General features: G+C 39.6%; 1 protein-coding gene across 3 annotated transcripts in view; it reads left to right on the forward strand.

Annotated features, from left to right (window-relative positions):
• The window catches only part of MTHFD1L (methylenetetrahydrofolate dehydrogenase (NADP+ dependent) 1 like), a 144647-nt gene that overhangs the window by 66948 nt on the left and 62223 nt on the right, over positions 1-15476 (forward strand). For all 3 annotated transcript variants that reach the window (XM_063390103.1, XM_063390104.1, XM_063390105.1), the window contains 3 exons: positions 12137-12276; positions 13954-13995; positions 15056-15156. In XM_063390103.1, coding sequence (XP_063246173.1) covers positions 12137-12276; positions 13954-13995; positions 15056-15156 — 283 coding nt within the window. The remainder of the gene's footprint in view (positions 1-12136; positions 12277-13953; positions 13996-15055; positions 15157-15476) is intronic.

The raw sequence follows: 15476 nt of genomic DNA on the forward strand, positions 1-15476 counted from the left end.
AGCTGGCTGGGTCACACACAAGTGGAGAGCTGGACACGTGTGGCTTATTTGAGGAATCCATGTTCTCTTCTCTTCTCAGGGGTTTTCAGAGTAGAACGGAGATGCAGTGAGATCGTGTTTGGGATGGGATTGTATGCCTGGGGAGTGTGCTTCAATGATGATGGGGAGGCAGGAAGGGTGGTGTTGAGTGTTCCTTCTGCCTGGCTGGTGACTAGAGCTGGCTGGCTCCTGAGGAGCTGGTACCGTGAGAAAGCCTGTCCTTTCTCCTCTTTCTGGCCCAGGGAAAGACAAGGAGGCAAAGCTGCCAAGTCCATCGCTTGCCACTGGCAGCACACAGTCTCTGATGCAGATCTCCTGGTCTGTCACGTGGCTGTGGCACTGCAGTGCCTGACAGGAGCCATACATTTTATTCCCACCTCCATCCCTGACTGGCTTTCTGGCCTTAAGCAAGTAATTTAAGCCTCTATGCCTGCACATCTAACCTCATTCTTCCCGATGTGTTCTTTCAGTTTATGAACTTTCTTGGGGGCAAAAACTGTCTTGCCAAAACAAATGGGGAGATGACAAGCAGTGCTATAACAGGAACTTTAAGGTAACTGGGCTCTTGCAGAGCCATGGCAGCTGCCAGTACTTAAACATGCATCAGGAATTTCCTTACAAGCTGACATGGTATTTTAATGTCCTGTGTGCTGACCTCTTCTGCAACATGTTAGAGATTAACACAACTCCTTCATCTGGCAGTGATATTCATAAACTAAATGGGGTGTACAACTGTTAAGGGCTATCCATTATTCTCAGTCTCAGGATAGTTACCCAGAGGTAAAAACAGATAGGTAGGATCTGTCATTCATTCAGAAATGAAGAGGCACTGCCCAGTTAATGATGAATAAAATACCATTCTACTGAGTAGAAACTGATGACATTGCAACTTCTGTTTGTTTTCCCTTCCCTCCCCAAGTTAGCAATCTTACCTAGTTTTAAAACTCCCAACACATAAGAACCAGTTCCTTTTGTTCTCTTGCTGTCTACTGGTTGTATTGTTTTTATTTATAAGAAGAAAAGAACCAGGGGCTAAAAAAACTGCAAACAGCAAAACCTCATGTATGCTAGGAAGTTCTCTTAATTCATCACTTGGCAAAAGAAATCAAAGCAGGCTCCCCAGCTAACAGTGTTACTTTTGCTTAGGGTTATTTGGCAGAAAATCCATCATCCTCTCTCCATTTGTGAGTATTTCATATTGACTTATACCCTTTAGCAAGGGTCAGCAGGGCAGAGTATGCATAAAGAGTTCAAGTCCCATTTCAAAGGCTGAATTTTAATTTTAGTGGATGGTTTATTTTTAATATCAGTTGAAAATGTTAGCTCTTTATTAGATTTTTGTTTGGTTTGTTTACTGACCTTTTGATCCTGAAACCTAACGTTCTTTTTATGGACAACATGTAGAAGAATTATGTTTCTTCAGATATTTACATCATGCTGGAGAAACCAGTGTTTGCGTTTTATTTTCTGACTCACTCTGAATCTGCAGGCAGATGTGCTTTGTTTTCTGAAAGCTTTTATAATTAAAATTGTTAATAATGTACACATACTGAGAGGGCAGTGTTTGTTTGTTTATTTACTTTGTATGTTTACTTTTGGAATGGCTGACTTAATTCATCAAGACTCCAGAGAATCAATACAAATGTGGAATGTGAAAAGGACATAAATATATGTATTTCAAATTTTGATTATGGTAATTATTTTGCAGAGCTGATTTTCTGTTTTCTGACAGTATTCGATAAGCTCAGGCACACTGAGAGCTCTGTTAACAGGTGTTTCAAAAACTATTGTTTAAAGCTACATTTTCTTATTCAGGATCAGAACTCTGCTATGTTTTCTCTGATATGAACTTTCTGATAGGTTTTCTTCTCATCCTGTGCTGCCCTCTCTACGAGCCCAATTCAAATAATGTGGTTTGGGGAAAAGGTTAAGATTATGTCTTTAGATGCTCCTGGAAGAAAAGTGCAGATGCTAAGGGTTCCAAATATTTTTATTTACAGATGTTTAGTTTTGCCCCAGAAATTAAGTACTCTATGGGAATGCAATATAAAAGAAAAATAGTGTGATTTCTATTAAAATATGCTAACTTTAAATTGTTGTTTTGTTGGGGTTTTTTAGTTTTCAGGCAACAAACTATGTGTATTATTGTATGCTGAGTATTTTAACAGAAAATAATTACAGAAAAATAGTTATTTCTCTTTGAAAACAGAAAGTAGGTTTGTTTACACATCTGATCTTATCACCTAATCAGATTAGCTTTAAAGAAAAGTTCAAGAATTCATGTATAGTGATGTAAATTTGTTTCCAAACCATTTTTAAACACGTTAATGAGATAATGCTAGGTTATGTGTGGCCAGTATGATTTGTTATTGGGAAGAGTGGTGTTCTGGCAAATAGCCAAAGTGCTTTTGAAGGTCAGATGTTCAAAGTATTTGAAAGTGTTCAAAGGCTGCTCTCCGATTCTATAAAATAATACATTAAAAGAAAAGATTAATATCCAAAATGGTACCTCAGGGGCAGCTTAAAGCTCTGACCTTGTAATTTAATTTTTGCAGTTTGATAAAACTGCTGTTTGAATAATTTGATTTGATAAAGAGAACAGATTAGATTCTACTACAATAAGAGAAAATGTAGGTTACAGCCTTTTTAAAATTTTGGGTGGCCTACCTGTCTTTTATATGGTGGGCCTATTTTTTGGTCCCTTTATCATTGGCTTTCTGTGCTGACAGCTTTATTGAAGCTGACAATCTCCAGCTCTTCAGCTTTGGTACCTGCAGGAATAAGGCTCATGCTTCCACTGTATTTTTAGCTTGGCACTGGCTGCATGCCCTGAGTGGGAATGAAGCTTCAGGGACGAGCAGATGCTTTACATGCATGAGGACACAGTATCTTTGTGCTGCCTCCATCTACAGCATCTCAAACAGAGCTCCCAAGAGACAGAGTAACAGCTTCATAAATCAAGGGTTGCAGGTTCAGCCTTTCCAGAAGGCAATTAGGAATTCAGTGTACGTTTTGGGGTTCTTCACTGCGCAAGGAGCAAGAAAGCACGAAAATACGGGGGAGGGCTAAAGGATGATAGAGTAGCTAAGATGACAAGATGATGGGCAATTATGAAGAGGAATTGAAAAAAAAATTAATAATTTATAATCTCTAGTAAGGAGGGACAGCTAATAATGTAGAAATATTTCAGAAATGGTAATGGGTAGTTTGCGATGGAAATTCTTTTGCCCAGATGACATGAATTGTGATTAAGTGCATAAATTCACAATAAGTATTAAAGAATTGGTTTAGCCATGAGTGGTTGCAAGGATTTGTCATGTAAACCAACAGAATTATGGTTTGGTTAGATTTTGGTTTTGACTGCATTTTTAATTGGGAATTCCATGCAGGAAGATGGGATTTGTTGGTGAGTGACCTTGGTGCCTTCTCTCTCCTCAGTTTGTAATTCCTTCTGTAAGATAAATTACACATGACATCATATAATTTAACAGACACAATTATTTTCCAGAGCAATTTTAACCAGTTCAGTTCTTTTTCTTTATCCAAAAATTATAAGGAAAACAGCAAATACATATTAATAAATTTGTCACAGATCATAAATCTTACACTTTGAGTAGAGGTTCAAATACCAGTTTGGTATATATTGTTTTAAAAATACAAGTGATTACAACCAACCTGCAACAGATATTGGAGACCTTCCATGAAAAGTTTCCATGAATTCCAAAGTTGCTTCTGCTGCATTTCTCCATGTATGGGGCTAGTGCATGAAGTCTGTGCAGCACAATGGGCTTTACCTGCCTGCTTCTTTTACCCTCATCTTTTTTTTTTTTTTTTTTTTTTTTTTTTTTTTTTTTTTTGCATGGCTTATGCTGCACATTCTCACTACTAGGCATTATTTCCTGTCTCCTAAAATGCTACTAACAGTACCTGGTGTTCTCTGTCTCTGTGGAAAGTCTTTCTGTTTATTGATACCTTAAGTTTTGTATGTGTTTAATACACGTATTGAACTCTGTGTGGGTTAATTTCCACTCTCACAGAGCTCTCCAGCAAATCTCTTGGGGTGGTCTTGTTGAGTAATTTACAGCCTTTGCATCAGTTTCACTTGGCCATTTTTACATCAAGCAAACTGCTAATGCAAGGGAATAACATTCTTCCTGGGGATATATAACAGGAGATGCCCTTTTCCATAAGTTTCTAAAAGATGCAGTTGTGCTGCCAAGAACAGTGTTGTTGGTGTCCTTTCCCAGGCCAATCATAAAAGGAAGGCATCCTGTATCCTAGCAAAGACTTAAGTGGGATGAAATAAAACCAGAAATTGTTTGTCCTTCTAGGAGAGGGCTGCACTGCATAGGTGCACAGAAAAGACAGTGCCTAGGTCGTGGGCAAAGTTATCATAATAAGCCAGTGCTCCCCAGATTTTAGAAGGGCAGAGTGGAGGATGCTTCTCCAAGCGTTGGGTGCAGAGTCGGGGGGGCTGTGCCGGGGCGGGGGGCTGCATGCCCTGCGGAGGGCGTACACGGCGCTGATGGATGACTCCGTGCCTGGCGAGCCTCGGGTGACTGCGCGAGTGACAGCAGCATCCATCACCGTGGCTCAGCCGCCCTTTGTTGTGTGGCGTTCCTGCAGCCTCGTGCGCTGGCCGTGCTGGAATGTTTTTGTTCTGCGATGGGAACGAGGAGCAGCGCCGGGAGCGGGCACAGCGATCTCCCGGGCTCTGCCCCTCTGCCAGCCGTGCCCCGCGTGTGGTGGGAGGTGCTGCTTGGGTGGCTTCGGTCTCGGAGATGGGACAGGCTCTGACGGGAGCTTGTCTGGCTGCAAAAATTCTGTGTTCCTCCCTCACCACATGTATCATTACTCATTGCCCGATTGGATTTCTGATGCCCTTCAGCAAGTATGTCTTCTTCCAGGGCATATGCTGAAATGGTGGTTTGTCTCAAGAAGAGGGTTCTTTGCATCCCTTCCGTTCTTTTACAAAACAGTACAGTACTGGTGCTAAAGCATATGTTGCTTCCTGACCATTTGATGAAATGCTTAGAACTTTTGCAGGGAAGAAATTTTCAGGCTCTCTGCCTGCCCCTTGAAGTTAGTATTTTCCAGATGCTTGTAACAAGAGTTCTCAAAGCATGTTCAAAGTCCATTTTCAGTAGCTTTTTTAAGGGGAGTGTAGAAGGACCCAAAACCTGAGAACTCAACAGAAGGCAGTTTCATGCTGGTGAAAGGTGTATTGGTGGCAGGAGCTTTAGCCAACCAGATCTTTTAAAAGTGGAAGCAAATGAGAGCCTGGTAGTGAGATATGCATTGAGTAACATGGTTTAAGTGTAATGAAATTTGTTTTAAGTCCTTAGGGAAATACTGTGGGTACCATAAGTTAATATACTCCTTGCAGAATTGTAGAAGAATGGCCTTAAAAGAAGAGCCATCAGTGCTGCTGTTAATTATTCCTTCCACGCAACTCCAAATAAAGAAGTGGTGAGGTTTTAATTTTGTAATTACCAGAAGACTAATAATTCTTTTGCCAAAGGCCATGGTGATCTTTAAAGTATGTAGTGTAATTGCCTTATTCCTGTGCCGCTAACTGTGCTTCAAACGTGGTCATCTGTCTTACGAGCAAATGTTACTCTGTTACCTCAAAGAAAACGTGCTAAGAATGGTGAAAGATGCAACCTGAAATTCACAGTTCTTTTGTTTGAATTTTTCTGGTTAATATTGTAACAGAAAGAGGTTACAAAAGGGGGGACTGTGTATATTTGGCTAGTGTATTCAGCTATGCATTGCAATTCATGTCAGGGCCCAACACTTACCCAAGAGTTACAGATCTTTACAGGAGTATAGGACACAGAAATTAAGAGATAGTGACTGTAAAACTCAGCAGGCTTAGCAGAGGGATTCAAAGAAATATGTAGCCCATGAAGCCACATTCAGCTCACTTAATTTCTATTGGAATGAATTGTTTGTGACTTGTAAGACATCTTCTGTTTTTAATCTCCAGTAATAAATCTAAATAATGAGCTCATTACTATAGTGAGCTGCAAGAAAATGTCAAATTTTACATTTCAAGTATTGGAATATGGTTTGACAGGGTGGCTAGAGAAGAATTAAGTTTTCCACTGCTCAAATGTATCTCCCTTCCTTCCCTTGCTTCTGCTGCTTGTTTGAACACGTTCAGATACTTGTCTGGTCTTACTTCAACTAATTCAAACATAGCCCAGTGGAAAAACTGACTTTTTTTTTCCGTGCTGTGTTTTTATATGTTTTTGCTTTCTGTTTAGCAAATTGCAACAGTTTAAACAGTTTACCTTCTGATTAAATGAATGCTAAAAATGTCTGGGCAGCAGGGAGAGAGCAGGAGAGAAAGGTAGAAGATTTAGGAATGAACAAGAATTACCCTTTCAACAAGGAAGGGTGCTCATTTAGTTCAGCCATGGTGTAAAACCATGCCCTAAATTGGTGGTTTGGAGACAGGAAGCACTGCAGTTGCACTTCTGTGTATTTTCAAGACAGGGAGGCAATCAGAGCTGTGGAGATGTATAAAGCATGCTTTTTGTCACACAGTGCTGCTCCTGGAGTTCTCAGTTTGATTCCCACCCTGTATTTAAAATCCAGCATCTGCAGCATACATACATAAACAGGCCTTTAACACCCACAAAAAGGAACTATATGCTTAATTGTCAGAGGATTGAGATTTAAGGGTTTTCTTCACCTGTCTGGCTTGGAGTAAATAAATGAACTTTCTGTAATTCTTTATTGTCTATAGTCTGGGAATGATCTGTATGAGTCATTGTGCCTTTTGTTTTGTTTAATGTATGGGATGCTCTTGGAAAGTTAACAGCAATTGATATTAGAAGTGAGTAACTATGAGAGGTTATGAGGTAACCTTTAGTTTCTCATTTAAAGCTGCTGTGCATTTCGATGGTAAAATTACTTTCTTATGGAAAAATAAATGTTTCAGAGGAAAAGATTGAAATAGCTTGTTATGGAGTCCCAAGGGAATCAGCACTTAATTTAAGTGTATTCCTGGGAGCCAAGTTTCCAACAGAGCCCTTGCTGCCAGCAGGCAGGGACTGTTAGCTGAGGCCTGAGATTCAGCCAAAGGAGATAATGTCTCCTTTGAAGGAAGGCAGAATGAATTGCCAGATCTGCTGTTTCAGTCAAAAGCATGGATTGGGTGTCAAGAATCAAAAACCTCCAGTGCCCTGACCTCAGCAGGGCAAATACTGCCCTGGCATCTTTCTTTAGAAAAAGATGGAAAGTACAGATTACACCCAATTAGCTTATGGTCTGTTAAACTTAGGGGCAAATACTTTTCCTATTACCTTTTCTTCTAGACTTCTCAACAACAACGTAAAATTTTGACAACCAATGCAAAGTAGTTTCTTCATGGCCTGGAAAGTGTTCAGACATAACATATTCATGTGTAGTTTTCTGCTGGACTTTGTGTTCAGCAGTGGTAGCAGTGAGTTCCTGTGTTCCATGACATCTGAGAATGCGTGGAAAGAAAAATGAACAGGAAAACTCCCTCTGTTTGGGGGTGCAGGGAGGGGAAGAAAAAAGTATTTGTTACATTCCAAAATCAGTCATAATGATGGAAGTTCACATCAAATAATTGCTAGAGTCAGAATGGACAAACATCTGGCTTATTCATCCCTAGCTATACTAACAAAAATATGATATCCTGTTAGAGAAATCACTGATCATCCGGGTTTATTTTGGCTATTGTGCACCTTAGTATTTTTCACTTAAAAAAGAACATATCAGTACTTTATAGCCAGCATATCTCTAGCTCCAAGTTCACAGTTCATGTGCTTCTGTGACTTTGAGCTCTTCCTTTCCTGAGTTTACCAGCAGACAGCTGCACCAGAACAGATATGTTTACATGTGGGGAGTAAATGGCAACTTGCAGCTCAGAGTTTCCATTTCCTTTTACATTGTTCAGGAATCCAGGCTCACAATTCGTCCTCAAGCTTCACCTCGTGTGTGTGCATCTGACTTGGCCCTTCATAGTACAAATGCTTTATTTTGACACTGATTTGTTGATACAAAGGGCTGACTAGGGAAAAGATACTTTCACTAGCAATTACCCCCACTACACATGAAGTTCAATTGTGGGTGAAATAGCTTTTTGAAAAATATTCCAAACATCACTTTCTGTAAGGCTTTTAAGCACTGTATCAGTGTAAGACTAATGTGGAACCACTTCATGCAGCTTTAGCAAGATAGATGTATTTTTAAATGGAGAAAAATTACAATTTGTATTAAGAATGACAGTGAAATCTGATTAGCTCCTTAACGCATGACACTGTCTATAAAAGCTATTGTGACATGTAGGTGATTCCCAGATGTCCTTGGTAAGGCAGTAGTTACATGAAGGATGCTATGATAATTACAAACAAGAAACAAAACCATCAGAGGGATTTGTTCATTTGCCTGATCTCTGAAGGAGAGTTAAAGACTCCAGTGAAGAGTTTGTTCTGACTTTACACCACCCAAGAGACTTATCTCTATTGCCTAACTTCACCCCTGTGGGTTTCTCCTTCTGCTTTTTCCCCTTACCCAATTTTGATATTTTGGGTTCTTGCTCTGAAAGAAAACTGTGGTGTATTGATGATTTTGGTGGCACTAGTGGGTGAAGAAGATGTCACGTAAATGATCTCTAGAAACACTTGTGGCAATTGTGTGTTGTGTTTTGCCTGCTGGCTTTTTGAACCAGGATCTCGCAGTTACTGTGATGTGTTAGAATGAGCCGCTTTTTGTCACAAAAGAAATTATTTGACCTTATTTGACCATTTTGATGCAGTTTATTTCTGATATATATGTAAATTAATTGCTAGGTTTGACCTATAACCCACTCTTAACATTAATGCAATGGTAATGCTCTGCTGATACATGACATTTTAATTTTTAATCCTCATTCCAATGTTCTTTATGATGCTTAGGCTCTAAAACTGAAGCATAAAATCAAACAACAGGTTTGCACTTTAGGTTTTACACTTTATATGACCAAACAGTGAGAGTCCAGAGAACTGTACTGACTGAAAACTGCACCCAGAAGATAATCTTTTAGCACTTGTCCAGCTCATCACTGAGTCTTGTCAGTGCAAGGAGGGGATCCAGAAGGTGAAACAAGGCCTAGGACTGTAATAACAGTGATCTAGGTCAGTACAGGTTTGCCATGGAGTTGTGTTCTCAGCCTGGAAGTGCAAATACCCATGTGTTTTCTGTGAGCTTGCTGAGGGCAAATCATTTACCTCTTTACTTTCATTAAAACAGCAGTAGAACTGTGCTTGTGACCTGGAAATGAAGGCAAGCAGCTAACACCATGCTGGTACCTATTAGAAGCCCCCTGCCTGCGTTCAGGGCAGCAGCCCGGGTAGCCGCGATTCATGGAGCTGGGATGTGGGCGCCTGGCAGGGCAGGGGATAAACTGGCATCTGGGGGGCAAGCTGAAGCTGGGCAAAAATGTACAGGCAGGTAGTAGTTGTACAGCTTGTGTCATAAACTTCTCTTCAGCTGAAGTACAGCACACCACAACTACTAAAGTAGATGTTTGCTGCCCAAAATTTATGTGAGTTCACATGTAATTCTCTTCTATTGAGAAACTGTGTATGAGAAATTATTATCAAAATAAATGGACCTGTGTGTTACTTTAATTTTCTGTTGTTAAAGTACAGATTAGCTGGTTTAGCTCATGATCATTAAATGTAGAGTAGTTTGAAACTTGCCATTCCTAGTCTGCGTTCTTCATTGACGCTTTCTTTTGAAAGCAGGAAACAATCTGAAAGTAATTTTATTAAGTGCTTCAGCACAAAGATTTTCAAATATAATAGCTTGGCATGTTATTCTGTCTTCTTACTATTCCTTGGAGGAAATAGAATGGAGTTGCAACTTTCATCCAGGCAGCTTTTCTACTACATCCTGTTTCCTTCCACGCACTGGAGAAAGCACTGACGTTTGCCTCCCTTTCCTCCACTTCCAGTGAAAAAATCCCGGTCTCCATGTTGTAGCACTCACTCCCGTGAACTCTGATCCAGTATTTGGGTTGTTTAGGCAAATGTGAATTTTGCCCTTCTTATCAAAGGGAGGATTGCAAAGAGCAGAGGAACGTGCACAGCCCTGGCTGCCTGAAGGGTGGCTTGCTGTGCGAGCAGTTGCTGTGAAAGGCTGACATCTCTGCATTTCTCCCACTGAAAGGCAGACTTGCAATCCCCTCTTTCTCAGAGGGAGACTGACCCTTGAAAAGGCTTGGCATGAAATGGATTAACTCCCTGGAAACTTTGTTTGGAAATGTTAGGAGACTGCTATGTATATGTGCTGGCAATCTCTGTAAGAGACAAATTATTTTCCCACCCTCTCAAGCACTTGGTAGTTTATCTGTTGTTTATATTAAAGATTGATCGTGGTTATATATTCCTAATTCAGGGTTCCCATTAATCACCCTATGCCACGTAAGAGACTGGAGAAGAAGAATGAGGGTTGCTGGAAACCAGAAATGTGATCCCTGGCTCTGCTTTTAATGTGACTTATCCTGGCATTAGCTTTGCTCCTATGAATTACTGCATTTGTGTAAACATTTTTTTTTTCTCCCCATGTTTGGTGTGTCTGTTTTTCTCGGGGCTATTTAGAAAAAGATGATATAGTTATTACAGTGATTGAGGAGAACGTTAATCATGACACTTGCCATGTTACTATTTCAAGAGGTCCCTGCTCCCCCCGGCAGGCCCACCCCCTTGTTTGCTACTACTTGCTTCCTCTCGCAGCCCCAGCAGCCATTTCCTCCCTCAGAGCAGATCCAGGCAATTGTTTCAGCCTGTGCAAAATGAAGAAGAGGTGGAAAAGGACCAGTGGGGTTAGGACAAATGCTCAAAGGCTGGGACTTCCTAAAGTGCATCGGCTGCCAACAGTGAGGTGCTTTCTGCCACAGCAACAGAGCAGATCTGTATGTCCTCCTCCTTGACCCTGCTGAGGGCTGCCAATCCTGAAATGTTCAATCAGCCATTTGTGGTCCCTTCCTCTCCTAAGTATGAGAGACAAAACTGCTGGCAAGAGGGAAAGAGAAGGGAATTTATGAGTTTTTACAAGTTGATTTGGGCTATGAGAACATATTACCAGCCCTGCTTGGAGTCAGGTCCAGAATCCTCTGGAGCAAGCTGTTTTCCTGCCCTGACTTGTCAGCCTGAGAGTCCCTTCACATCTTTAAGAGGTGTGCATTGAGCCCAGCTCTTTAGTGTGTTCTGGTGGGAAATCATTGCATTGGTAAATTTTCAACCAACAGGAGATCTAGTCTCTTAAAATTTTTATTTGCTGTGTGCTTGTCTTTGTCTAATATAAAGAAATTACTTGGTTTTTAAAAGAAGCAATCAAAATAATTTCTATTTGACAAATCAGAACAAATTTGCTCTAAAGAGACTGGTATCATTTAATACAGATTATCTTCTTTTTATTTGTACCTCCACTAAATATATTTTGCATAATTGTGCACAGATTTTTCTTTTGAGTCATGTTACATTCATGACTGACTTCTTTGGTGCAAAATCCCATTATTAAATTTGTTATTTAACAGCATATTCAACACTGAGATGTGACTGTAACTACTGGTTTGTGTTTATAACTAAACATTCTCTCCACAAAAGCAAGAGATCACCAGAAGTTCTGCATACCTAGGAGAATTTAGGTCCATTAACTGTGATGAAAGCATGTCTTTAGTGAAATCAGAGAAGGAGGAAATAATATAGGAAAGTCATATAACTGAGAATTTGCAATCATTTTACACAAAATTGCACAGAAACAGTGATTTTAGAGGACTAGGTATTTTTTAAATACTTTGGTTCAAACTAATTTAGATTGCTTGGTTTTTCCCCCCCATGTAACTACCTTTGATGGCATATTGTAAATATAAGAACAAGAGAATTTATTTCTGAGTTGGGAATGGGTTTTTAATCAGACTCAGTAATGTAAATAGACCTCTATTTAAAAGTTCATTCAAAACTGAGCAGTGGTGTGTATTTAAGTGCACTGTATGCTGAAGTAGAAATATCCCCCAGTGTTTAACCAAAAGCATGTTTAATGTGTGGTTTTGTTTTGTTTTTTTAATGTTTAACAGTAACTGAAGCTGGCTTTGGTGCTGATATTGGGATGGAGAAATTCTTCAACATCAAATGCAGAGCGTCTGGCTTGGTTCCCAGTGTGGTTGTACTTGTTGCTACAGTGAGGGCTTTGAAGATGCATGGAGGTGGGCCAAATGTAAGTTTTTGCACCTTTCTTGAAAAAATCAAATTGTTGCTAATATTTGAAATAAGTAAAATACCTTGATTTAAGGAATATTTGGGGCAGTATTTAGATAACCCTTCTATGATACCTCATTCTATACATGTTACCACTAAAGTTAATGCTATCTCTGAAATTAGGCCACAAATGTAAGAAAAGGGATGAAAGAGCTCTGAAGAAGTACTATATCTTGCAAAGCAAGGAAGGTTTGTTGCATTAAAAAAGCTGTAAGAGATAGATGTATATATTTTTCCCCTGTCTTTTGAAATAGCATTTGTAAGTGCACTGAAGTCGTCACAGGCTGGGAAATTTGACGGCCGAGGAGGAATGAGATGAGTTCGAGTTGCAGTATGTGAGTGGAAATAGAGAACATTGTTAGTGAAGGTTTTGAGATTTCTTTCACTCCAGTAATGGGTCCCCCTTATGTCCTTTTATTTTCCTCACATTAGTTCCCTCAGGGATGCTGAAATAACTGATGAAATTTTGTAAGTGTTTTCCTGGTGTGCCAAGAGTCACCAGTGTATCATTTTTTGCTGTCTAAGCCACAAAGAGATTTTACAGATTACTGATTGTAGAAATGCTCCCCAAACGTGCAATCAGATCAGACTCTGCTAGCCAAGCAGACAGACACTTAACTCCTAGGAACACTTTCATCTGCCCAGCAGCATGCTGGAGAGTGATGCTGCCGGGGAAACAGTCGCACTGGGTGAAAATACCAGAGCTGTTTCCACAGCCACAAAATTTTAGAATGCATGGTTTCCCTTACAGCTAATCTTCTCTAAGGAGTTAAAGCTGAGCTACCCTTTTTCAGTCTTTCAGCTTGATATAATGATACAATTTTCTATCATTTTAGTACACTTCTAATGCATGTTTTCTTTATTTTGAATTATATTTCTCCATCCCTATCAAAGCAAGTATATTTTTCATGTGTTATCACTCAATCTAGCAAAAATATGACTTAAATATGTCTTAATAACTGTCTCTATTTCTGTCTCACTTGTGTCCTTAGAAGTTTAAAGGTTTCATTTGTTTACAAATGTGATGCATTCATCACTGAGGCATGTAGAGTACCAGATACTTTTACTGGGAGGTTAACTATAAAAAGGACTAATGCTAGAGACAAAAGTGAGTAAGTCTGGTGCCTGGGATTGACATTATGTGGTACTTGGAGACTCAGAACAATACCCCAATACCTTTACAATGCACTTCGCATGTATACCTTTGTGCTTTCCAACAAATTTCTTGCATGCAGTTCCTTGCCATGGGCAGTAATTACAGGACATCAAAGATGATGTTCTTCTGTGTTGCTGTTATTTCTTCAGCTGTTGGAAGTTGCTGCCCATTGTCTTTGCACTGCTGGTGTGCTGTAACAACATGTAGAATGAGACCCAGCTGCCTCCCCTAGTAGTCTTTTGCAACTGATGGCTGAGGCACTGCCTGTGTCTTGCTACCCAAATACGATAGGAAGTGTTGCTATTGTTTGTGTGCTGGTGCAGCTTGGAATGAAACACAAGCTGCAGTCAGGCTGTGATGCTGTGCACTGGTATGGGTTAACTGGCAGTACAGAAAGCAAGCAAAATTGCACTTCAGACCCTTTAGAGTAATGACAAGTATCAATCTGTGATGGCTTTGTTTATTATTATCTGATCCCAGGTAACTGCAGGTGCCCCCTTGAAGAAAGAATACACAGAAGAGGTAAGAGGAACTGTTATAAAACTTTTAAGAGGTTTTTGTTTAAAGGAACAAAATAATGTGGTGTACAGAGAATCAGAGCAACTTCTTGCTCTGGCTGGACAGTGTGCAGCCTCAGATTTGACAATTAGCATGCTCTAATTGTCTGACATTCAGTGAGCATCTCTAACAGGCATTGCCAACAAGAAAAACCACCTCATCTCCCTTCAGCCGCTTTGTGTTACCCCTCTTAGGTGTATGATGTGTGTGACTGCATGATGGATTGTAATAAGGAGCTGAAATAGCTGAAAAAGAAACTTTTTTCAATAGTTTTTCCAGGACCACTAAGTTTTCAGACAGATCAACATACAGGCATTTATAGAAGCACAAGAGCATAGTGGTGTAGGGGTCAAGGACCCTCCCTGAAATTAATGATAGCATAACCTGTTCATTAAACAACAATTTAATATGTTTATGCTTCACATTTAGGGTGGGATATTACTATTCAAACAAAGAGTGAATTCTGCTGGTTTGTTTTCTCTATCACTTCACTCCAGACAAATTCTGGTCTTCTGCTTGTATGAGGCTAAGGATGTGTGTTTTGTTACAACTAAGACAAGGCCTACAAAGTGTGATGTAAAAGAGTAAATGAGGAAATCCAGTAATGTGCTTTTATCTGGGTTGTGTATGTGTATATGAACTCTACATCTAACACATCTGTATGTCAAACCCCACCCCACTACTGCAGGCTGTTTATAAACTTTGCAAACAGCAGACTAACATCCCTTTCATAATCATGACAAGCAACCAGTCATCAGCTGCACCATCTTCCTGTGTCTCAGAAAAGAGCAATGGGTCTGTGTGCAAGTTTTGGACACTGCTTAATTATTTATATATGTCTGATGCTTATTAATTTGAATGAGAATTAAAAAGTGCCAGAATATTTTCATCTGGAAGAATTTCACTTGCCTGCAGCTGTCACGATCAGCACTGTTTATGTTCCCTTAAATTTATGGAAAATTCTTTGGCTGGAGAAAACTTTATGTATCTTACCATTTCCATTCATTTTTATTTAATTGCACAGAACCTCCAGCTGGTAGCTGATGGCTGCTGTAATCTACAGAAACAGATTCAAATTACTCAGCTCTTTGGAGTTCCTGTTGTGGTTGCTCTAAATGTCTTCAAGTAAGTCTGTTCTTTCATTACTCTTGTGAGTAAATATACAGTTCAAATTGCTCACTTTTCTTGGTTTTTAAGTTATTCAATTTGGCATGAACAAAGAAACTATTAAAGAACTTCCCTTTTTCATCATTAATACAAAGATATTTAAGTTCTTAGCTTGTTCTTAAGGTTTTAAAACCAACAAAAAAAAGTATATACTATTATGGAGCTGATAGTCTTCCATGTTAATCATCTATAACAATTCCAAAATTTTATTGAAGCATGTAAATACATATGCTGTATATAAATGCATTATATGTGTGGCACAGTTTCTATATATACCT

This window comes from Prinia subflava, chromosome 2 (assembly GCF_021018805.1).
Source record: "Prinia subflava isolate CZ2003 ecotype Zambia chromosome 2, Cam_Psub_1.2, whole genome shotgun sequence".
Taxonomy (NCBI): domain Eukaryota; kingdom Metazoa; phylum Chordata; class Aves; order Passeriformes; family Cisticolidae; genus Prinia; species Prinia subflava.